At 47.8% G+C, this 24,587-nt stretch overlaps 3 protein-coding genes across 8 annotated transcripts in view; 2 read left to right on the forward strand and 1 right to left on the reverse strand.

Moving 5' to 3' along the window:
- The window catches only part of Top1 (DNA topoisomerase I), an 81,823-nt gene extending 79,152 nt beyond the window's left edge, over positions 1-2,671 (forward strand). For both annotated transcript variants that reach the window (XM_005329833.3, XM_078051790.1), the window contains one exon: positions 1,383-2,671. In XM_005329833.3, the coding sequence (XP_005329890.1) occupies positions 1,383-1,485 (103 nt within the window). In that variant the 3' untranslated portion in view covers positions 1,486-2,671. The remainder of the gene's footprint in view (positions 1-1,382) is intronic.
- On the reverse strand, positions 82-12,324 carry LOC144378134 (uncharacterized). 3 transcript variants are annotated; one of them, XM_078051791.1, is made up of 4 exons: positions 11,896-12,324; positions 10,773-10,890; positions 10,236-10,368; positions 82-6,149 (listed from the first exon to the last, which is right to left on the reverse strand). In XM_078051791.1, exons 1-2 carry the CDS (start codon positions 12,305-12,307, stop codon positions 10,880-10,882), a joined length of 423 nt encoding a protein of 140 aa, XP_077907917.1. In that variant the 5' UTR covers positions 12,308-12,324; the 3' UTR covers positions 82-6,149; positions 10,236-10,368; positions 10,773-10,879. The 3 variants fall into 3 exon arrangements, 2 of the variants coding, with proteins under 2 accessions (XP_077907917.1, XP_077907918.1); XM_078051792.1 differs by lacking the exon at positions 10,236-10,368; XR_013439715.1 differs by lacking the exons at positions 82-6,149; positions 11,896-12,324 and adding an exon at positions 11,573-11,886 and having other exon boundaries at positions 9,753-10,368.
- Positions 11,928-24,587, forward strand: part of Plcg1 (phospholipase C gamma 1) — a 33,716-nt gene continuing 21,056 nt past the window's right edge. For 2 of the 3 annotated variants that reach the window (XM_078051782.1, XM_078051785.1), the window contains exons 1-2: positions 11,945-12,086; positions 12,468-12,779. In XM_078051782.1, the coding sequence (XP_077907908.1) occupies positions 12,563-12,779 (217 nt within the window). In that variant the 5' untranslated portion in view covers positions 11,945-12,086; positions 12,468-12,562. Of the gene's footprint in view, positions 12,087-12,467; positions 12,780-24,587 lie in introns of all 3 variants that reach the window. The other variant, XM_078051783.1, reaches the window with a different exon arrangement.

A 24,587-nucleotide genomic window follows, 5' to 3' on the forward strand; every position in this document is an offset into this window, starting at 1 on the left:
CACATGCTAGGCAAGTGCTCTACCACTGAGTCACAACCCAAGCCCAGCATTGAGCCTTTGTATTGTTCCTGGCTTGAGAAGGTTGGAAGGATTCTAAGAGCATGTTGACCTCCGCTGCCATTCCTAAGTACACTTCTAGTCCTCTGGGGAGGTCTGGCTTGCTCTAAGAAGTCAATCCTGTTGTATTATCTTTGAGCGTATGTTTTGTTTTAAAAATGTGGGTGCAGTCCCTATCCATCCTTAAAGGAATTTTAGTACAAGAGTGAAAACCCCATAGCATAGCTCTTATTGAAGTAAAAATAAGAGTCCATTTACACTTTAATAGAACTTGTTTGTTTTTTTGGTGCTGGGGATTGAACCCAGGGCCTTGTGTGTGCAAGGCAAGCAAGCACTCTACCAACTGAGCTACATCCTCAGCCCCCACTTTAATAGAACTTGTCAGTGAAATTTTTGCAAATGAAGGAAGGTAAAACAAGACAAAAACAAAAGTGAGAATATAGATATGCGCAGCCTACACAGAGGTAACAAAGGCACATAAGTTCTCTGTTATGTGCAGCTTCCTCCAACCTCATCTCTGTCATATAATATCCAAAACAAAGTGGCTTATTTTTGAAGATGTTTAATAAGCTTGAGTTGTTGAATTTTGGGGGGCATAGGTAGTGATTATCACACCCAATGGAAGAGGCTCCACCCAGCTTTGTACCTTTTGTGGGGGGTACTCAGGATTGAACTTGGGCACTCAACCACTGAGCCACATCCTCAGCTCTATTTTATATTTTATTTAGAGACAGGGTCTCATTGAGTTGCTTAGCATCTCGCTGTGGCTGAGGCTGGCTTTGAACTTGTCATCTTCTTGCCTGAGCCTCCCGAGCCAATGGGATTACAAATGTGCACCATCGCACCCAGCAGCTTTGTACTTTTTGGTGCTAGAGGCTGAGGTAGTTCTTGAAGGACAGTGAGATACAATGATTAAATGGGTGGGCTCTGGAGCCAAAATGCTTGGACCCAAATTTTAGCTCCCTCAGTAACTAGCTGCTTAAGAACATAATCACTTAATACCTCTGCTTGTTTTCTTCTCTGTACATCTGTAGTAACACCTAGTTTAGAGATCACAGTCAAGATTAAATTAATTGGGGCTGGGGATGTGGCTCAGTTGGTAGAGTGCTTGCCTAGCATGCACAAGGCCCTGGGTTCAATCCCTGGCACCACCCCCCCCCCCAAAAAAAAATTAATTAATTGATGAAGTAAACACCTTACGACATGCCTGTTGCACCATATTAAGTGAGATAATGTAGGAAAGGTAGCATATCCAAGCCCAGGCCCCTGGTCTAGGCATTACTCTCTGGAGTCGCTAATCTCCTTTTTGTCTCCCTTGTTTGCAGGTGCAAGAAGTGGGGAGTCCCAATTGAGAAAATTTACAACAAAACCCAGCGGGAGAAGTTTGCCTGGGCCATGGACATGGCCAATGAGGACTTCGAGTTTTAGCCAGTCTCAGAGGGCAGGGTTCTGTGAAAAGGAACAGTATGCTTTGAGGAAGATGGATAAACTGTGAGCCTCAATAACCCTCGCATCTGAGGGAGAGGCAGCAAGTCTTAACAAACCAACATCTTTGCGAAAAGATAAACCTGGAGATATTATAAGGGAGAGCTGAGCCAGTTGTCCTATGGACAACTTATTTAAAAATATTTCAGATATCAAAATTCTAGCTGTATGATTTGTTTTGAATTTTGTTTTTATTTTCAAGAGGGCAAGTGGATGGGAATTTGTTGGAATTCTGCCAAGCAAATTCACCATTTCACTGAGGCGTTTGGTTTCTCTTAGCTACTGTATGCAAAGTCCGATTATATTGGTGCGTTTTTACAGTTAGGGTTTTGCAATAACTTCTATATTTTAATAGAAACAAATTCCTAAATTCCCTCCCTTTTCCCCCATTTCAGGAATTTAAAATTAAGTAGAACAAAAACCCAGCGCACCTGTTAGAGTCTTCACTCTATTGTCATGGGAATCAGTCTTCATTAAACTTGAAGCAGTCCTGACATCGGCAGTGTTTTGGTTCAGACACTTGTTCACAGAAAAGCATGATGGGAAAATATTTCCTGACTTGAGTGTTCCTTTTTAAATGTGAATTTTTATTTCTTTAATTATTTTAAAATATTTAAACCTTTTTCTTGATCTTAAAGATCGTGTAGATTGGGGTTGGGGAGGGATGAAGGGTGAGTGAGTCTAAGGATAATGAAATAATCAGTGACTGAAACCATTTTCCCATCATCCTTTGTTCTGAGCATTCTCTGTACCCTTTTAGATATCCATCTTTCTTTTTAAACCCAGATCTTTCACTTGAAAGATTTTATTGTATAAAAAGTTCCACAAGTCAATAAATTTAGAGGAAAATGAGTATTTGGTCCAAAAAAAAGAAAAATAATCAAGATGTTAGGGCTTTTATTTTTTCTTGTGTAATTGTGTAAAAAATGGGGGAAAAAACATAAAAAAGCAGAATTTTAATGTGAAGACATTTTTTGCTATAATCATTAGTTTTAGAGGCATTGTTAGTTTAGTGTGTGTGCAGAGTCCATTTCCCACATCTTTCCTCAAGTATCTTCTATTTTTATCATGAATTCCCTTTTAATCAACTGTAGGTTATTTAAAATAAATTCCTACAACTTAACGGAAACTTTTTGTGTCTGCCTCTTTGTTACTGAGGACCCCAGGCCAGATATGGAGCTCTGAGGCTGGGACTTCTTGTGGGATATGATCTAACTGCTGAGGTCAGCAAGGGTGACTCTCCTCCCAAGGAGCTAATGGGGCTGGGTCCGGCCTAGAAGTGAGTGCATGTGTCCTACTTTTAATGGGTATGGAGTGAAATGGAAGGCATACAAAGCCCACGTCCCTAAATAAAAGAGTCCAGTAAAGGGAAAGTGTAGGAAATCCACAAAAACAGGTGGCATTCAAGAACTATCTGAAGCCATGCTGTTGAGCAAGATGGAGCTAAGTATTGGGGAGGCAGATTTTTGAGTGTTTTCCATGTGTACTGTCCAGAAGCAGGAGGTATCTGTCTTAGGCTTTGTTTATGTGGCTAAGCTGATAGGATGAAAAGAGAGTAGTGAGCCAGACTGAGCACCAGATCCTACAAGTCCTTCCAGGTGGAATGAAGATTTCTCCCTGCATTGATTGGTTGAATGAGGGAGTAGTAGTGAACACTTCTAATTGCCATAAGTATATGCTAGTCCCTATACAATTTGTTTTCTTGCATTATCCTAGGTTAGTTAAGTCTGGGACAGAATGAAAGGTGAGGTCTCCAGGTCAAAGGGGACAGGAAGGCCAGAGTTGTTAGTATTGGTCACTTGGTGAAAGGGTCTTGGGCCCTCTAGCTTGTTGGCATGAGCAAGCATATTCATTTCCTTGATGATGTTGGTTCTCCCTAGAGCTGGGGGACAGGACTGGTGCTGGGTCCACAGTTGAGAAACTTTGGCATCATTGGCCGCCTGTTTCACCGGCTAGTAAGGAAGGCAGTACTCACCCCAGGGAATAAGGGGCTGTATCTCCACCATTGCTTTGGAGCAAGAGATTGTAGCCAAGTATTTTTAAAATTCTGCAGTGTTGAGATAGTTGGACGACAGAGTGCAAATACCATCAGGCTCTTCTGGTATACAACTATGGTGCACACACTATGGCTGGTAGTAGCAATGTGACAAGAAAGTGGACCTTAAAATTTGGGACTTGAGTAGGACTTAACTAGTTGACAACTGGAAATCGTGTACAATAGGCCTTGCAGGTGAAGACCTTGAGCAGGAAGTAGAGCCTACTTTTTGAAAAGGACCTTACAAGTCTAATGAGGTCAGGCACAGAGCAACTAGACCTTGCTCAAGAAAGCTGTGAAGGTCATCCCAGGCAATGTCAGCAGACCTGGGAGAACAGAGACGGGAATTGGGAAGCTGACCTGGTCACAGGATGAGAACTAACTAGATAAGGAGAGGTGGGGCATAGATGTAAAGGACCTTGAAGGGTGCTTGAGCCTGAATCAAACCTCCCCGTTTGCCTAACCATGCAGCAGATCTCACTTCCAGTCACGTTCAAGAGCAGAGGACAGATGGGCAGAGTTTAAGAAACCCTTCTCAGGCCCCTACATGGGGCCTGAGATTAACTGTGGGCCCCCACATGATACCTAAGCTATACCTCTGGGAGATAACTCCTCTCTGTGCTCCCCTCCACATCTGGTCAGTAAGTCTTGTCCATGGTCCCTGCCAAATGCGGTCAGGTCTACCTCAGGCTGACACATTAAAAGTTGAAAAAAGAAACTTCACAACCTTTCAGCCTTTCCAACCACCACCTTGTTTCTCTCCTTTGTTTCACAAACACACACCTGCCATGAGTCATCTGCTGCACTCAGTCATTCCCTACCCACTGCAACTAGCATCTGTCCTGCCTTGTCTGTTCCATTCCCCTCCCTGCAATTTGACCCCAATCACAAGTGACTAAGTGACCAATAAATGGGCCCTTCATTCTGCATCTTAAATTCTTTCTAGCACTGGGTGCTGCTGACCTTTTTTTGAAACATTCTTCCTGAAGCATTTTACATATCAAAAAATCAGCAAATCAAGTTTACAAGGACATTTTAGTGACTCTGACTGGTGCATCTATTACCATCAATCAGTTGTAGAACATTCCCATCCCCCCAATGAAGATTCCTCATGCCCGAAGATTCCTCATGCCTGTTTACAGTCATCTGCATTCCCATATCCAGCTTCCATAATGTGTATCTATAAATTTGTTTTTTGGGGACACTTCATGTGAAAGGAATCTTACATGATGCAACTTCTCACTTCTAAAAATGCCTTTATGGTTACCACCTCATCATCTCATGGTTTTACGCCTATTCCAATCAGGCTGTTCCCGAGTCATCTCTAACATCAGGTCTTGAGGGTATATGGCTCCTATCCTACTTGTTCTTGATACCAGTCACAATTAAGGGTGATGGCTCCTGATTTCCTCCAGCCTTTCTCCTGAACTCCAGACATTGAACCTCTGCAGGGGATATCCAGGGGCACTTGAACATCAACTCTGGAACTACTGTCAGGCCTGGGTTTCCTACCTCAGCGAAAGGCACTACCTCTACTAGACCCCCAACCTGGAAACCAGACAGCTCCATTCTTCACTTCTTTGTCTCAATCCCACATCCAGTAATTGAGGAAATGACTTTCTAAAAGGCATAAACACCGAATATGGGCATTTCCACCATAGGGACGGGGGAGTATTGTCTTCTGGGAAAATAACAAGTTGACTTTTATTTCAGTCCTTAGAATTCCCTCATATAATGAGACACTTTTTAACTTGAACTGAAAAGCACTTTTTTGGAAGAAACACTACCCTGAAATGATCTCAGTCAAGCTAGTTTTGGATGTTTATAAGTAGAACCCTGACAAAACAAGTAAACAAGGAGGCGAAGAAGTTTATATAGATTTGGTAATCATTCCTAGCAAATCCCAAGTATTCCATGTAAACAAGCCTTTTGAAAATCCCTAAATAGCAAGAATTGACTTTTTAAAAATTTTTTAGGCTTGATAATTATCTTGTACTTATGTATATATTTTTTAAAAACAATATTTTATAAATACAAATATTTAAATGGATAACAAAGAGATGAGGGTTGTATCAAAATAATATGGGAGGGGTTTAGTGGGTAGGGTTTGGCATGAAACAAGAGTGGCTAGTTCCCTGGGGCTGGGGGTATAATTCAGTGGTACAGCCCTTGTCCAGCATATGTGAGGCCCTGGGTTCCATCCCCAGCACCACAGAAAACAATAACAACCGCTGAAGCTGGATGACCATGGAAGCACACTATGGAAGCACACCATAAGTACTTTCCTGTCTATGCACATTTAAGATTCTACATAAAATGTTTAAAATGATACAGTGATTATTATGAAAATCACTTATACCTACAGGAGAAATGGAGGGGGGGAAAATCTGTTTTAGCAATATACCAAAAGGTAACAATACTTAAAATTTCCAGTGACAGCATCACAGCACCTGTTTGCAACAACATGGATGAATCACTCTACAATTCTGTTTATGAATAGGCAAGACTCACCTGCAGTGACAGGAAGTAAACCAGTGGTTGCCTGATGAGAGTGGGGGGCGAAGGGGGGATGCTGCAAAGGGCAAGAGGAAATCTGGAGTAAGGGAAAGTTCTGCATCTGGATTGGGTGGAGTTCACAAAGGAAATATATTTGTCAAACTTTATTAAACTTTACACTTAAAATAGGTGCATTTTGCTGTATTCCTCAATAAAATTGATTTTTCAAAGTGCTCTCAAACCACTTAAAAGGCGGTGAAGGTGAAGTATTTTGAGAAAAATATATTAGATGACTCAAAAAGTGGCTCTCAGGGGCTGGGGCTGTAGCTCAGTGGCAGAGTGCTTGAGGCAAAACCTGTGAGGCACTGGGTTTGATCCTTAGCACCACATAAAAATAAAATAAAGGCATGCGTTTAATAAAAAAGGCTCTCAGTAAAAAGTACATGGAAATCAAAGATTGAAGAAGAGTTGCTGGAAATATGCTAGAAATTGATATGCAAAAATGAATAATTGTTTTAAATAAAATGTGATCTAAAGTATGTGTCACTGAATAGCTTTATATCTGGACCTTTTAACCATACAGCTCTAAAAATGTTAGTATTTTAATTGCAAAAATAAAATCCTGCAAAACACCTTAAACTTATTTTGAAAATGAGTGTTGGTTTGCTGTTTGAAGGGGCTATATCTTTTAGGCATTTATAGTATCTCTTACTTTGCTCTATCCCCACAGCCACCAACAAGTCTAGATAAGGCCAGGTGTCTCTTATGCTCCAAGAGGCCCTTATATTACACAGAATTAGTGTGGGCTGCTGGCATTTCTATATCCACTCCTGGAGGAGAGGGAACTTGGTATGTATGATTCAGCCCTGCTGTCTAAGCAATCTAGAGGTGGCACCAGGGATGACTGCTGGAAGACAAAGGAGGCAGGGGCAGGTCTGCCCTGGTCTTGGTTTCCCCTTCTCATTCTTCAGTTCCATAATTCGACCTCTATGAAGCAATCACAGTAGGTAGTGTGAAGCACAGCCTCAATGGGGTCAAACAGCAAGAAAGTAGCTTGAAGGTAGTTTCTGCTCTGGAAAGAGCAGAAACCCTGGGAGCCACTGGGCTGGGTATGATTTTGCCTGGAGTGAGTAAACAGGGCTCTTGAGGGCCTGTGAATACACCCCCAGTGAGGACAAAAGCAGGAAGACATAACCTCAGAAACGTGATGCACAGGCTGGGCATGTAGCTCAGTGGTAGAGCACTTGCTTGGCATGAGTGAGGCCCTGGGTTTGATCCCTAACACTGCATTTAAAAAAAAAAAATTGTGAAGCCAATGACTAAGTGGGAACCATAGGTAGATTTGGAGGCCAGAGGTCAAGAAGAGCCTAGATTGCAGGTTAGGGTGTGAAGCTCAAGGTACATCAAGATGAACACTTAGGAAGTACTGGCCATGTGCTGCTACTTAGCATGCCTCCCAAGGAAACTGAGTAAAAAGAACAATTTTTAAAGAAAACGAACACAGGGCTGGGAATGTGGCTCAGGCGGTAGCGCGCTCGTCTGGCATGCGTGCGGCCCGGGTTCGATCCTCAGCACCACATACCAACAAAGATGTTGTGTCCGCCGAGAACTAAAAAATAAATATTAAAAATTCTCTCTCTCTCTCTCTCCTCTCTCACTCTCTCTTTAAAAAAAAAAAAAAAAGAAAACGAACACAGTTTTATGCATGGATTAAATTGGACACTGCAAATCAATAAATATGTCTCCTCTGTGAAGGGGCTTCATTTAACTATGCTTTTAAATTACCCCTCCTATATTTATTCACCATGATTTCAGAGAACAAATGAAAACTGCGTTAGTATTTGCTATTAATCTACTGAGAACAGTCTCCTGTTTCAGCCAAATAAGTATCCACGTGAGAAACTTGTCTTATAATTTAATCTCAGGAAAAAAATTCTTGCCCAAGAAATCAGAATAGAAAGCGTAACTGCTTTGGATACTAGGAAGCTCAGCCATATTTGATGCTATCACAGCTGCATCAACCCTTATTAGCCATATTACAGTCCCCGTTTTAGAATTTCATATCCCTTTTTTTTTTTTTTTTTTTGTGCCAGGGATTGAACTCAGGGGCACTCAACCACTGAGCCACATCACATCCCCAGTCCTATTTTGTATTTTATTTAGACACAGGGTCTCACTGAGTTGCTAAGCACCTCACTGTTGCTGATGCTGGCTTTGAACTCACGATCCTCCCGACTCAGCCTCATGAGCCACTTGGATTAGAGGCATGCATCATCGTACCTGGCTCATATCCTATTTTTACAGAAGAATATTTTTGCTTATTCTGATTTTTTTTAAGAGGCAGGAAAGAAATACATTAGTGGTGAGCATAGTGATGTACCACCAAGGAGACACCCCTTCCAGGAAGGCCTTGTTGCCCCAACTGCTGGGAGAGCTGGTGGCAGGAAACCTCAGCTGCCAATCCCTTGTGATCACCTCAGTTGCACAGAGCCCTGTGGCCAAAGCTGCACTCTTCCCAGACAATCCAAATCCATTTCAGTGCCGATAACAGAGCTCCCTGGGGGTTGGCTGAGGCTGTCATCAAGCCTGCATCACAGCTTAATTTCTCCCTGTGCCTACTTCTGTTTCCTTCCTGTCCCCTCCACAGCGCTGATCCCAGGGGCATTCCCTAATCAACACTCTGCCCGCTAACCTGTCATAGAGTTTACTTCCCAAAGAGCCCAACCTTGACAACACTGAACAAAATAGAAGAGGAAAATGCATCAGACAGAAGTGCTTGGGAAAGGGGTGAGGATATGTGATAGTGTTCGTACATGGGAGGTGATACAGCACTGACTCTGGAGCCAGAATGCCTGGCTTGGAATCTTATCTCTGCCACCTATTAGCTGTGTGACCATGTACATGTCTTTTAATCTCTCTGGGCCTCAGATTTTCTTCTGTAAAGTGGGAATAAGAAAATTCCTAGAGCTGTAATGAGGAAGAAATGAGCCAACATGGATAAATTAGTTACAAAGCATTCACAATATGCCAACCACTGTTCTAAGTGCTTATAAAATAAAACAGCTGCAAAGACAAGCCCACAGGCCAGAGTGTGGAAGTTGGGCTGTAGTTGGACTGGATTTTTCCCAGTCCCCCACACTCCAGGCACAAGAATGGCGTAGGCCAGGGCATGCTGAAACATGAGTGTGCACAGAAATAGGCCCAAGCAGGGATGGTCTGGGTGATGTCACGGGCGTGTGCTTTGTGTGGGTACCGGGCTGTTCCTCCCAGACAGTGCAGCTGCACATGTTGCCAGTAACACCTACGCACCCATATATATGCTGAGCTGGGGGAAGCCCACACCAGCCACACCCTCTGTGTGCCCTGCTTTTCCTGAATCTCCTTTGGTGGAAGGAGGTTCCTGGGGCCTGGAATGCTAGCCCAGAAATCCCAAGGAGAAATAGGGCCCTGTTGCCTACTGTAGGCTTGGCAACAGACAAACTCCTATTGGTAGAGATTTCTGGAGCCCCTAGGGGGTCTAGCTTCAGGGGCAAGAGTAAAAGCAAGGAACTTTTGGGGTCATGTTGGGAAATTCCCAGAAAATAGACAAACAGTCTGAAAGTACATTACAGCCTGCAGGCTGCAAGCATTGACAGAGAAAGCTCAGCCCCATCACCCTCCCTGTGCTTCCCATCACCCTCCCTGTGCTTCCCATCACCCTCCCTGTGCTTCCCATCACCCTCCCTGTGCTTCCCGTCACTGGGTAAACTCCAGCCCTTTCTCGGCCTAAACTCAACCACCTCCTTCTGGCCTCAGGACCTTTGTACATGCTTTTACCCCTGCCTGGAAAGTGTTTTCCTCCAGCCCACCCTTAGTAATGCACCTGACCATCTATTCACATCCTTAAGGCCTCTGCTGAATTCTAAAGACCCAAAGAAGTCTTCTTATACTCCATTTGAAGTCAGTCTCCTAGTATGTTTTATCTTTAGTCCTCATCCCAACTGTCTTTACATACCAGGCTATAGACAGGGGCAGCACCACTTTAAACCAGTCCGCCATGCTCTGTGAGCACTGGGGTTATGCCGGGTTCCCTGTGCCCAGGGTCAGCGGTTGGCATGCCTTCCTTCACCCCTACATATTAGCTAGCTAGCTTCCGTGCTGACTACTGACCACCAGGACTCACCTAAGCCAGGGTCTCTGCTGTGAGACAGAAATGGATGAAGTCAGATTTGGGTTCAAATTTCCATTTGTTAGTTATGTGGTTCTTGGGGTGAGTCGTAGAACTCTGAATCTCTGTTTCATCCTCAGTAAAATTCCTGATTAGAGGATAATAATGAGATTCAGCTGTGACCACGTGCCTTGTAGCACAGGACCAGTCATTGGGTACATTCTAGTTCCCTTCCTCCCAATTTGAGGGCCTATCACTAGGTGGCAGTCCATCTCAGCTACTCTATCTTCCCTTAGGACAAAGTGCCTTGAGGACACTTCTGAGCTTTTGGAGAGCTAACTGGAGGGAATCAAAATGTGCACATGCACTGTGGGTACCTATATAGCAAGGGAAAGTCAGAGTTGCTGGGTACTAACCACTGTTCTAACCACTGTCTAGCCAGGTGGCTTGCCCAAGCACAAACTCTTACATTTTCACAAATTCTAGTCCCTCAAATCCCAAGAATCCTGGATCTTTCTCTGGGATCAGCTGGATTCTCTTTGGGCTTCTCACCTCTGAAATGCAGTAAGTTGTCCTGGCAGTCACCCAACTGCTTGGTTCAACATGGGTCAGGCAGGCTCCACCAGGACCATAGGTATCCTCAGTTTTGGCAGTGCTCTTCAGGGAGTGGCTTCAGGAAGACAGAACATGAATTATTCAATAACTACAAAATGACCTTTTGCTTGCAGAATGGAGAATGAAGGGTCAGTAGTGAGAAAGGAAGGCAGGGAGCCCATTAGACAGGACCAGCTGGGCCAAGTAGGGACTGCAGATTCGCAATGGGAACTCACGCACATAGGTCAGGATCTAATTTCATTTTAGAGAGTAAAGCCTGAAGCACACATGCAGGCAAGACCAAGGAGGTAAATAATATGGGTGAAAAAATATGGGGCCTTGTGCTCATGGGTAGAGTGGAGAGATTTGAGGACAGGCCTCCATGGACAGACTGGGGATGAGGCCGAGAAAGGAAGACAGGTTATCTGCAAGAATCTGGGCCTCCTCCAAACTTCGAGGAGTTTAAAGCAATGTTCTGAGAAGGCAAAGACTGCGAGGATTGGTTTGTGGAGGACAGGTGAGACGGTACGTTAAGTGGAGATGTGGAGCAGCTGGTTGGATGCCAGGACCCGAGCGCAGGAGAGATCTAGGTGGGAGAGTCCGCTGTGTCTATGTGGAGGGCAAAGCCACAACAAAGGTGAAGATGCCTTGGGAACCGACCCAGCATTGACTCCAGAGGAAAGGAAGCTTCTGAGGCCAAGAGGTAATGGGCACAGAAGAAGGTGGAAAACAAGGCCGGGAGAACAGGACAAATTTACAGGAGGGGTGAGGGGAAGCAGAGCCTGAATCTCGACGCCTGGATGTGAAGTGGGGCGAGCAGAAGCGAAGGCCACCGAGGGCTGCAAAAATCAAGCCTCCAGCAAGCGCGGCCGCGTGATTAAAAGGCCTGCAAGGAGATGTTCATCTTGGAGACTTCTCTGAGCGAGCGTATCCTTGAAGGCCACTGGGTGAGACTGACGCGGACCTGACAGTCGCCCGAGCGGCCTGCGGGATAGCCCAGACAGACCAAGGGAGGGGGCGGGGCGAACCTGCTGTCTATCACGGCCCACCCGCCAATCCGCGGGAGGCCCCGCCCCCGTACCTCCCCGGAGAGGGCGCGCGGAGGGCCCGCCCCCGCCGCCGCCGCCGCCACCGCGGGTGTGAGGCGGCCCGGCCCGGCCTGGCTCCCTCCGCCGGGCAACCCGCCCAGGTAGCCGGGTTTGTCCTGGAGGGTCCGGGGGACTCGCGGCACCCTTACGCTCATTCCCGGCCACCTCGCGGGAGGCGCGCAAGGTGCGAGAATTGCGGCGGGGGGCTGTGCAGGACAGCGGGGAGCAGCCGCCGGTGCGCGCGCGCCCGACTGACGGGCGGCCGCGGGCCGCAGCCTGTGGGCGGGGCTGCCGTGCGTGATGGGGCCGGCCGTGGTCCCGCGCCGTGCGGGGGCCGAGCGAGGAAGCTTTGCGGGACGATGGCGCGAACGGGCTGGCGGGAGTGGCGCGCGCCCCCGCCGCCATTGCGCCCGCGCCCCGCCTAAGGCCTGTCTGGGGGTCGCGGGGCGCAGGCGCGGCGGCGGCGGGCGGGGGTCCTCCCCGCGGGTGCCTTTGTTCCCGACGCGGGGCGGGACCTCTAGAGGCCCCGCCCCGCACTCAGGCCCCGCCCCGTGTCCGCCCGCAGGAGCCGCCGCCGGGTCCCGCTCGCCGGCCGCCCCAGCAGCCTCCTTTCCCCGGGCTCGGCGGGCCTGCGCTGCAACCTTCCCCCGCATCGGAGCCATGGCTGGTGCCGCGTCCCCATGCGCCAATGGCTGCGGGCCCGGCGCGCCCTCGGACGCCGAGGTGCTGCACCTCTGCCGCAGCCTCGAGGTGGGCACCGTCATGACTTTGTTCTACTCCAAGAAGTCGCAGCGGCCCGAGCGGAAGACCTTCCAGGTCAAACTGGAGACGCGCCAGATCACGTGGAGCCGCGGCGCCGACAAGATCGAGGGGGCTAGTAAGTGCGCCCCCTCCTCGCTCAGGCCCGCTGAGCGCGCGGGGACCGCCGGCTCCCGGCGCCCAGCCGGCCACTGCACACTTGGACAAACTTTCGAGCCCGCCCTCTCTCTCTTCCTCCCGGACCCCGCCCCCGCTTGTCTTCCCGGGGTCGGCAGGGGGGGCATCGGGTCCTCGATCACTTGACAGGACACCCCTTCCCCCAAGAATGTTCCAAGGTGCTTTGCCTCGAGGCCCAAAAGTCCTTGGGGATTGGACACCATCGTGGTGGGCTTCGGGCCCCAGTCCCCCAGAAGTGGTGGTGACGGCCTTGGTAGCCTAGACAGCGGCTCCCAACCAGCCTGAGGCTAGAAGTTCCCCACCCACCGCCCTTTCTCCAGAAAGCACAGTCTGTGTGCAGCTCTGGGCCCCCAGGCCAGGGGCTTATTTGCAAAGGGACCTTTGGTTTCCCTGAGTAGAACTTAGGCAGATGTTGGAGTAGGGCTGGTTTTGGAGCAGAGCTGAGCCTACTCATCTGCCTCTTGGGAACTGGGAGGAAGGTGGTCCTGTTTAGGTTGGAAAAGCCTGAGAGAAGACATTGGCTATCCCTCCCCCAACCAACACCCGCCCACACACACAGACACACACAGCCTCACGCTTCTTTTGTCTCAAAGCTGAGTTTTGGAGGCCTGTGTGGGTGGGTAGACACTCAAAGCCAGAGCTGGGGCTCTTGGTGAAGGCTCCAGATTCCGCTTGCCCCTATAACCATGTAACCAAGAGCTTGGCCCTAGAAAGGCTAGCCCCAGTGCCTCAGAGTCAGGTACTCTTCTTAGAAGTGTGCCGTCAGTTTGGGGTCTAGCCCTTTGTGTCCTATGTCCGGTGGCCCCAGGGAGCCGGGAGCGGCTCCTCTTGGTTTCCTGCCTCTTTGCCTTCCCAGGCCTGATCTTGGCAGCTTTTGCACAAGTCTGTGGTGGGAGGAGGGAGTTGGGGGATTTTGAGAAACCCCAGATCTTTTCCAGCAATATTGCACTTACCATGTGCTGGTTTGTGACCCTATGGACACTAAGCTCTGCCCTCCAGGCTGTGGGTTGCTTCCTGCAAGGACCTTCCAGAGTCTGGTGTCAAGAGACCCAGGCTCAGAACCAGGTCCTAGTGGAGGAGGGGGGTCAGGAAGTGACAAGCCACAAGAAGATCTCACAGACCTTCTTGGGTATGGTGTATATGCTATAGATGGGTAAGGAGATGGGGAGGGAGGAAAGTCTTGTGGTGAGGCAGCCATCCTCTACAGTAAAATCCAGATCTGACAGAGCTACTGAACTTAATGGCATCCTCCTTCCTCAGTGCCCCCTTTGGCTCTTGGGAGAACATTTTAGTGATTTTAGAGTCTGTCAGATTCAATGTGGAAGAAGGATAGATACTACAAAGAGATGAGATAGACTTGGAAACATCACCCATCAAACTCCAGGCATGGCCTCCTTCCTGTTTTTGTGGTACTCCCTATGCTGAGGTGGTGTCCCCAGCTGGAAGTTCCCAGATAAAGATCTCTTGGGTAACAACAGCTGCATTTTAAGCCACGCATGTGATGAGCAGGCAATAAGTATAGCACAGTAGTTGAAGACAAATCTGCATTGGAAGCCCATATACTAGTTGTGCATTACCTGGCCAGCTTCTGAGCCTTGGTTTTCTCATCTGTAAAATGGAGGTAATTGTATATCTACCAAATTTGATTGCTTTGATGGTTAAGTGAGATAGTTGATGTAAGTTGGTGTAAAGCATCAGTGCTTGATACTGTAAATATTCAATAATTGTAAACTGACATATTATAGTGCCTGACACATTGTTTTTATTAAGTAGCACTTACTACTAATAATAATGATAGACTATACCTGCACTCCTAGACCCTGGACTGGGAATGTTGAGGGAGGTCTCATGTGGATGCTAAGAGAAGGGAAGTGTGCAGGAAGGAGAACAGAGACCAAGTTCACATTTCATTTAGCTTGCTACTCAGAAAAAGGGAGGAAACGGTTTTGTTTTGCCCCATCTACCCACTCACCTGCCCATCATGTAGAACAGTGTTTCTGTAAAGAAAGTGTTTGGAGTTCTGTACATTTGCCTCCTCGGTGTGACTTTCTTGCCAGAGCAGAATGAAAGGGTGTGGAGAGGGGACCAGCTAGTTCATTGTGTCTCACTCAGATCTTTTGGGGGATGAAGGCAGGAATATAAAGGACTTTATTCCCCTAACCCTCCAGGGTGAATCAGCCAGAGGTGTACAAATTCAGTTTTCTGGTTGGTTAACAGAGTTGAGAGGCATGAAGGGCAGGCAGAATGTGTATAGCCATTTGATTTTGGGGGTGTTGATTGAAAGAACCTGAGTAAAAGGCTAATAGATGCATGTGTCAAGTTTAGACCTTGCAGGAAAAGCCTCCCATTGAAGCCCTGCCCCATTCATGGCTCACTGCTTTGGTGGGTTCTGATCTCTGCAGCCTCCTTCTGCAGACTCTGAGGAGGATTCAGTTGCCAGCTGGGTCCCCTGCCATCTGGCCTCTTGCCCAGGTGCCTCAGGTGTCTGGCCTTTTCCTGCTAGCCTTGCCAGTGTACCATACAGTGTCTGAAGCCTGGCCAAAGAGGAATGCTCCGCTACCCTCAGGGTGTCTGTGTGCCTGAAGGATAGACAGTGTGATTCAATGAAAGTGTGCAGCACTCGTGTGTGAGACCCCATTCTGTCCTAACCCTGTGCCCTCTCACTTGGTCACTTGTGGAGTGAGGCTGGCACCTATCGATTTCTAGAGCTGGAGTTTGGCTCGAAAGAGGGGTGGGAAAGTGTTTTGGTGCCATTTGGTTGTGTGGCTGTGTGACAGGAATTGGATTGGTATTTGGCTTTGGCTTTGTTGCAGACTTTAAATGAATAAAAAGCAATTATAGGTTTCCTCTTGAGTGCTAAAGAGATGTTTTACCTTTTTCTTGGCTAATCCTCAAAGAGTCCTGCAGGGTAGTCAGGTGTACCACCCATTTTATAGATGAGGAAATAGAAATACAGGGAGTGAGTGATTAGTGCCAGTGTGTGCCAGTACCTCAGCTGGGCCCAGCCCTCAGTCAGGTCTGGCTGACACCCCAAGGTGACTGTTCTTGGGTTATGCTGCCAGTGGGTCTCAGGCCCCTGCTTTCCCTGTGTTTGCATTGCCCCTCTGTGAGGAAAAATCTTCATGCTTAGATGGCACATTAGTCCTCGTCAGCTTCTGCTTCCCAAGACAGCCTGAGCCTCTCTAGGCCATGGCTCTATACTTTTTATATGGTGCCTTCTGTGATAATATGGTCTAGACCTGCATTTGGCAAGGTTGCCTAGTTGAGGTTTACTTTGGGCACAGTGTCAGGTGGAAACTCCCATGGAGGTGCTCTGTGAGTGTGAGCCCAGTACGTCTGTGGAGACTTTGGAACCCCAAAGTGAATGAAAATGGGCTCTTGCATTCAGGGAAGATTAAAACACTCAAGAAAATTTCAAGTGGTACCTTTAATGAAGGGGAATGTTGACAAAAGAAAACAGGTGAGCCCCTTGATGGGACAAATGGGCTCAGAGGGGAGGTGGTGTTGGGACCAGCTGGCTGGGGTGAGCTGTGGCAGTGGGTGTTCACCTGGTGAGAAGAGGAGTACACCAAGAAGCCTGCTCTGAGGGCTAGGCCCACAGTGCTGCAAGGCACTGGCGGCTGTCATAAGGCTTCCTTTGTGCTGGCTGGTTACTTCTAGCTGGAGAAGGGCAAAAGCACATGTCCGGATCTCGACAGCTACCCATTCCTGCCTGTGTGTTTCCGGTCTGGCTGTCCTATTTCCAGGGGAAGTTAGTCCACTTAGTGTTTCCTCAGCACCCCCGGCTTGCTCCAATGTGTGGGTTTCCAGGCCCTCTCTGCAGCTGGGGTTCTTTCCAGTGAATCTAGGAAAGGGGCCTGCTTCACAGATGACTAGAAAACTGAGCACTTCTAGCTTGTCCCAGCACTCTGAGTGTCTATTTGTCGACACAGATGCACAGTTTTGAGTCAGAGCTTAGAGATCTTGGCTACTAGCTTTGCTTCAGGTGGCCCCTTGGGGCGAGGGGCATTTACTCATTAAGTATTATTTGTATACCTCTTATTTGCCCAGTGCAAGGCACTGAGGGTTCAAAGGCTAAATGGGACATGGTCCTTGTTGTGAGGCCCTCTGAGGTGGAACCAACTTGGGAGCATGCTATTACAACTCTGCGTCTTAGGCACCATTGCAAAAGTGTATGAAGAACTCTTGAGTGCATGAGGAGAGAGCCAGGGAGTGTGTCATGGGAGAGGTGACCTTTGAGCTGGCCCTTGAATGCTTGAGGAATTTGCCTGTGCTGATATGGAGGGATTGGAAATGCATTTGGTATGGTAGAGATGAGGCTGTGATGGATGAGACAGTTTAGGGAGGGCTCCCCGTATGCTGTGCTCTGTGTGTTGTGTTTAGGGGGTCACACTCCATCCCGTTAGTACTAGGGTCAGCACAAGCTGCAGTGGCACTGACTTTGCTCTGTGCATCTGGGATGCTCCTGTCAGGTTGGGGAAGAGGGCAGTTTGTAGGGGACTGCTGATGAGGACCCAAATAAGACCTCCTTTCTGAGTCAACCAGGAGGCAATGGTGGCAGAGGGGAGAGAGGCCAAAGTCTTGAGAGGTGAGATAGTAGAGTTAAGTAGTTGAGTGTTTGGGCTGTGAGCTCACACTGCCAGTCAGAATCCTGTCAAGCAGCTTACTTACTCTGTGACCTAGAGTATGTTCTTACCTCTCTGAGCTTCTCATCTGTAAAAGGGGATAGTAATAAATGGAATTTATTTCAAGTTTTTGTAAGGATTCAGTGAGAATCTGTGTAACGTCCTTGGCATTAAATGTGGCATAGTGTATGTGCTTAATGTGTGGAGCTCTGACGGAAGGTGTGTAGGATTGAGTCCCCAGGAGGGCCTGATGGGAAGGAGAGTGGAGGTACCTGTTGTGTTGTAGGGCTGGTTCCTGGCCTCTGAGCCCTTGGAGTCAGGGCAAGGAGGCTGTGGACACTCTTGCAACTCTCAGGAGTGCTTTTGTGGTCAGGGCTCTTTTCCACCCATGGCATTTTCAGGGAGGCAAGGTGGTTGCTGGAAACAACTGCTCGGGTAGTAACCCTTCCTGTGGGGCAAAGACATCAACATCGGCCTATTTCTAAGTGCCTTGCTATCTGAGCAGGGTGGGAGACCCTGTCTTCCAGGAAGCTCTCTGTTACCACAGCCCAGGCTGGCGGGGCTGCCTCTGCTGCCCTGTCCACATCCGTCTCCCTAACTCACAGCATCTCTTCACACTCTTTGCCCTTTCCTGTGGGATGTGGCTTTGAGGAGGCCACTGATGGATATATCTGAGGGAAGAAGTGAAGCCTGAGGTCACAAAGGCCTGAATTTCCCCTCTTCACTCCCTATTGTAGAAATAGAGAAGTTGGTGAGGACTTTAAGGAGAGTTCTAGGAGAACTGGGTGTGAGGTGGGAGGAAGGGAGTATTCTGGAGCTCCAGGTGGAGTTCCCTATCTGAAGGTGCTATGGCTACCCTGGGGGAATTTCTGAGTGGTTATAAGTGGTGAGACTCCCCAAGGGCGAGGAGTGACCTGATAGCCCCACCCTTTTGATAATTGAACTTAGGGTCTGGAGATTTGTAGCTAGAGCTATTTACATTTGGGTTGAGTCTCAACTCTTCCTGTAATCATGGATTTATTACATTAACTTTCAAACTAACCCTTTTCTATAAAAATAATTTCTTCCTACAGAGTTGTATATTAATGCTAATTAAATGAGATTTGTATATGTAAGATTTTATGTGAAGGTGCCCAGCCTCCGGGCACTTAAGTATTTGTTTCCTTTACTCTTTTACTTTAAGGAGAACTGCAGAGCTCCAGTTTTCTCTACCACCCAGCATGGTTGTGACTGCTCTTGACAACCTGGTTAGGAGTCTGCTTGTTTTCTTTCTCCCTGAGTCTATACACAGAGGTCCAGGGCATCAAAAAATTCTGGTGTTTGAATAGTGCATTGGGAGTTCATGGAGCATTTTCTCATCTTTTGTGTTATTTGAGATTTGCAACAGCTCCATAAACCCAAGGAGGGCAGGAATTATTATTCCTCTTGTACAAAGGAAGAAACGGGGGTCCCAAGGGTGAGTTCATATAGCCTAGGATTTCTGATTCCTGCTACAGTGTTCAGTATATTCTCTCACTGTGGGGAAAATGACAATACGATGGCTCTGCTGCTGGCATAGAGCAGACTGCCACTGTGGGAGTCAAGAGACTGCCTTTAGCTGGCATCTTTGAAATTGGTGTATCTTTGTGTTCAGATGTTGAGGCCCTTACCTAATTGTAATCTCCCTGCCTTAGCCCCAACTCACATGCCCCTAGTTGAGCTCTCCTCTGAGCCTGGTCTGTTTTGCCACAGCTTCCTGTCATCACCCCAGATTTAGAGCCTCTTCTTGCCTCTCATCATGGCTGCTCCCTAGAACTGTGTGTACTAGAGCCTCCAGGGTGAGAACCTACGTGCTTAGAGGCCTTTAGGAAGTGTGCTTAGTCCCCCAGAGAGCAAAGAAAGAAGTGTGAAGGGGTGTCCTTGAATACTGTGGAGTTGGGAGAAGAAGCAGTTGGGACAGTAGAATTGGTTGCTTTGGGGGAGGCTGTAGTCCTGAGAGATGGGACTCAGAGAATCTCTACTTGAATCTACTTGAATTTCCTTACTGCTCTCGTGCTCCTCCTTGCTAAACAAGTTTTTTTTGAGATGGTGCTAGGCTAGCCTTTGAGAGGCTGCAGTGGCTGTGTGCCTAGGCACAAGCACTAGCTCTCTCCCCAGGCCTCACCTCCTAGGAACCAGGCCCATATCCTGGGGGAAGCAGGGAGGGGCTCCTTTTTATAGCCCACGTGTAGGCTTTGTGTATAGGCGCTGCTGCTTCCTTCCTGCCTTGGCCTTTCCTGATGCTGGCCGGTGGGCCCTGGCTTCAGCTAGACTCAGGATGCAAAGTAAATGGGGTGAGGCTTTCTCCTGCAGAAGATTGGCATCTCCTTTACAGGCCTGGCACAAAGGAGTCAGGGAGCAAGAAAAGGAGGTGACCTGGTCCTTGATCCTGGGAAGCTAGCAGTCCAAATATGTGGAAAACCATGAAAGCAGAAGTCATTGGTGGCTTCCAGTTGCAATAGGCTGTGCCTGAATGCCCTTGTGGAACTGGCCTTCTCTCTGTAGCAGCCTAACCTACTCCATGGACCCCTCCCACACTAGCTGGCAAATCAGTGTTGGTTAGAAGATCTGCACAGAGGCTCCTGAGGTACCTGGCATTGAGACAACAAGGCATGGGCACCGTGAAGAGTGGGTGAGGAGGAGCTTCATGTGACTGAAGCTCCTGGCCTTGGCAGTGAACAGCTGGCCAGACTGGTGAGGGTTGGCCCACAGCAACTTTAACCACTTGTTTGTATTCAATAAGATTCACCCTTGGCCCAGGTGGGAGTTCACTTTAGGGTTGGCTTCCTATTTTCTTGGATACTTGGGTGTATGACTGAGCTGAAGTTCCTAGGGGAAGTGATTATTGAGGACATGCATGCTCCTATTCACATGTCCTTGGCGTGGCCATGGTGGGAGGAGGACATCAACCATGCTGGGTTCTGTCTGTCTGAGATTGGTGTTTGGTGGGGGAATTCTAACCCTGTGGATTGAGTGACTGATCAAACCTCAGGCCCAGAAAGTGTGGGCTTGAGTTCATAGAGTAACTAACCCTGGAAAAGGGGAGGAGGACAGCTGCTTCAGGTTCCACAGGTTTCTCACCTGTGTGAGGGGACAGGAGATACAAAGGAGTACAGCTTGATTCCCTCAGTTGACAGGTTGGGTATCACCAGAGGTAGGCTCTGAGGCTCTGCTGACATACCTGATGGTCTCTCTGTACTACCTGCTATTCCAAATGTTTGAAGGCAGCTCTCTTCCCATTCTGCACTTCCTCCACCCCACAGCAGTATTTGAGTATAATGTGCCTGTGTAAGCTAGTCAGTCCCAACTGGGATTGTGGTTTTCCTTGGGAGTTCTTGGCTTATGGCCCAAGGAGTATAGGAAAGGTAGCATATGTCACTTTGTTAGGAATTTTACAGAGGGCCTCTTGAGGCCAGCAGCAACACAAGAGCATTCACTCTTGAGAACAGAATGCCTGATATTAGACTGTTCCCAAGAGACTATCCTGGTTCCTGCCCTGAGAACTGGCTCACACTGGAAGCATGAAGCTCCAAGTAAGGATGTGTGCTAGAGGGGGATGAGGGAAGATGTGTCCTCCGAGAATAGAACTAGGGGTTATAAGTCAGTAGAATTTCAAAGCTTCTAAGTTGTAATTCCTGGAGAGGCAGTGAGTGAATTCTGTCACCTGGGGTAAGGTCAGAGACTAGATCACTCACTGGGGCCCTGCTTCATGAGGAAACAAAAGGGAAAAGAATGACTTGGGGTGGCATGGCCCAAAGGGACTATGGTCAGCTGCTATAAAGGAGCTGGTTCATGCAACTCTGAGATAGGAGAACCTTGTAGCATCTGCAGAGGCAGAATGTCTAAGCAAGCAGGCCTCCAACTTGATAACTTCTGTCCTCATTGAGAACATCTCCAACCTGTAGTCAGGGTTTACTGTGTTTGGGCTGTAAGACTGGCCTTACCTCCACCTGCATATGGAATATGCAGTGGTAGAGAGTGGGGTGCCATGACTGCATGGTGAGACAGGACTCAGGAGTTCCATGAGGTGAAGGCCTCTACTCGCTCCTTTTCCTTTCAACTCCCTACTTCAGTCCTAAGCCCCTATTATTTTGTCGTGGGAGGGAGATCCCAGATTTTTTTTCTCTTTCTAATTCATTTCCTCAGCTCTATGGGAGGGTCCTCAGAGACAGAGTGGCAGATAAAGGCCTCCAGGTGTTGTGGACTGTGGGAAGTTGAGCCGGAGCAGGTTGGGTAGCAATGACTCATTGTATTTTTCTCTTTCAACAAATACTCGTTAATAAGTTGTTGCTGACCATGAGGTGGTGAAGATGATAGACACAGTCCATCCCTAGAAGGATTTTACACTCTAATGGAGAATATAGTTAGATAGCCTTAAAATACACATGTGCTCACCATTCTGACAAAAGCCATGAAGCAGCAGTGTGTTGAGTCCTTTCCTCTCCTCTGTCTCTGTTGGCCCCACTTGGTCTTTTCCCACAGGGATCCTGAGACAGTACAGGACACAAACCTGCCTCAGAGACAGTCTTGGCTTTGAAATATTGTTGGCTCTGTCACTTATGAGCTTCCAATTAAGTTCATTAACCTCTCTGTGCTTAGTTTTAAAAGACTTGGGAAATGGGAACCTCTGATACCTGCTTCATGGTGTTATTTGCAAAGATGAAGTGAAACAGTCTTATCAAGAGTTTTGCACAGTGGTGCACAAAGTAACTATGCAAGAAATGAGAGGGATGTCCAGTGCCACTGTTGTTCCTGTTCTCTTCCCACCCATCAGAGGCAGTTACCTTGTGCTTCCTGCTTCACAGCTTCTCAGAACATTTGTCTGTGGGCTCTATTTAACATCACCTGTCTAGCATAGTGTGCAAATCTAATCCTTCCTCCCACATTCAAACTCCTGAGATAACCTGGGTTCTTAGTACCTAGCATGATGCCCCTCATGGGTGTTCAGTGAATGTAGTTAATTGTGCATAATAAAGGCAGCAGAATTTGAAAGATTGGATTGAAACTGGTGAGAGGAAAGGGGGCCAATGATGATTCCGAAATTTATGCACCTGTTTGGCGATACTGTTAGCTGACTGGTATCAGGTCATGACAAGAGGTCTGGATTTTGGTGATAGAAGACAGTGTTTGGTTTGGGGGTTGCCATTAGGGTGTTCTTGAGGTGGACAGGTGGAGAATAGGAGGTAAGCAGTTGAGTTGAAGGATCTGAAGCTTGGAGGCTGGAGAGGTTTTGTGAATTGTCTGTGCATAGGAGGCAGTTAAAGCTGTGAACATGGCTGACATTGACTAGAGCAGCAGGCAGATCCCCAGAAGAGAGGATCTTGGCCTGAGCCTTGACAAAGGCCATTGTTTAATGAGAATACCAAGAAGCAGGAAAACCTGGTGAGGTTGTGTGGAAATGATTGAGGGCAAAGCTTCAAGTAGGGGGAAGTTGTGGTCAAGAAAGAGAATGATAGGAAAATGATTTATGCCCAGGACTCTGATTCTACATGTGACCTGAATGGATCATAAGGGGCATTGTTTGAGAGCCTTTTGAGATCCCAGACAGTCCTGGGACCTGGCCTAGTGGACTCTTATCCTCTCTTCTATAGCAGGGAGGCCAGCAGGCACAGGCTAGTCAAAGGAGAATGGTAGCATCAGACTGCAGGGAGGCAGATACCAGAGCACACAGAACTCCTGACCTGGAAGCTAACCCCTGGGTTACCTGCGTCATCTGGACTTGGACAGAAAAGTTGGGGAAAGCCACCTCTCCTACTGCTACCTTCCCCTGTTGTGGCCATCAAGGCCAGTGTAAGCCTGCCCTCTTTCCCTGTACTCTGAACACACTGTTTCTAGAATACACAAGACTCCTGTGTCAATGCCTTGGCTTTCATGACCCTCTCTGCCCAACATGTGCAGGTTGGCCTCCTGACCTACCTCTATAGAGCACTGCAAGACCCTGCCGCTCTCTGTACCACAGACATCTCCCTGTTGTTCTACTGTTTGCATGACCTCATAGTTATCTGTTTCCCCATCTGTTTCCTCCATCAGGCAAGAGTTTTCTCAAGGACAGGAACTCAAATACCTTATTGATCTATTTCCCTGGGACCCAACCTGGAGCCTGAGGTGGGATAGATAGATGCCTAGTCAATGTGTGATTTGATGGAGTGGATGAATAAACTAATAGGTGGCTGCTATGCTTTCTTCCAGCTTAAAGTTCTCTGAGTAGGGCCTTCTTCCCTCTCCTTTTGGGGCCTAGGTATGTTGTTGCCACCTCTGAAATGGGTGAGATTTTTTTTTTTTTTAAAGAGAGAGCGAGAGAGATAGAGCAGTAGAGAGAGAAAGAATTTTTAATATTTATTTTTTAGTTTTTGGCAGACACAACATCTTTGTTGGTATGTGGTGCTGAGGATCGAACCCGGGCCGCACGCATGCCAGGCGAGCGCGCTACCGCTTGAGTCACATCCTCAGCCCCAAGAAATGGGTGAGATTGAGCTAGCATCCTAGGGGAAAAAGCTGCCCGCCTGGGCGATATGAAGACTTCCTGTGTCTGCCAGGCTTTTCCTCTGTATACCCAATATCAGGACTGGTGGCTGCTGTGGGAATACTGCAGAGGGCCCTGGTCTGCATGAATCACCATGTGACCATTACAAGACACTTTAGGCCCTTTGTTTCTTCATTTCTTTGAAGAGGAGATTCCTTTAGTATCTAACCTCTAGGTAACTTGTGTATTGGTGAGGATCCTGTGCAGCTGTGCCTAAGCATTTAGTTTGTGGCAGGGTCCCATGTAGGGAATCCCACAGACCTTCATCTAGCTCTCCGAATGGACTTTTCCTGTTTACCAAGGTGGGACAGGGGCCGGATGCTGAGTCAGGCTTGGCTGCTCTTCTTGGTCAGGTGTTTTGGGGAGCCCATGTGGGCGTAACCTGGATTCCATGGTTTGGCTACAGCTTCTTCTGTGTGTCCTGGGAAGCGGGTGCTGGTCCTGTCTTGCTGCTGGTCTGGTATGATGGCAGGTACTGCACAGAAATAGGAAGGAAAATATGCCTCATCATTATCTTCCCTTTGCCAAGTAGTCCTACCTATAGGACTGTTTGGAAAATTACTTTGTTGAGGGCAAGGGACAC

Source organism: Ictidomys tridecemlineatus, chromosome 5 (genome assembly GCF_052094955.1).
Source record: "Ictidomys tridecemlineatus isolate mIctTri1 chromosome 5, mIctTri1.hap1, whole genome shotgun sequence".
In the NCBI taxonomy this organism is placed as follows: Eukaryota; Metazoa; Chordata; class Mammalia; order Rodentia; family Sciuridae; genus Ictidomys; species Ictidomys tridecemlineatus.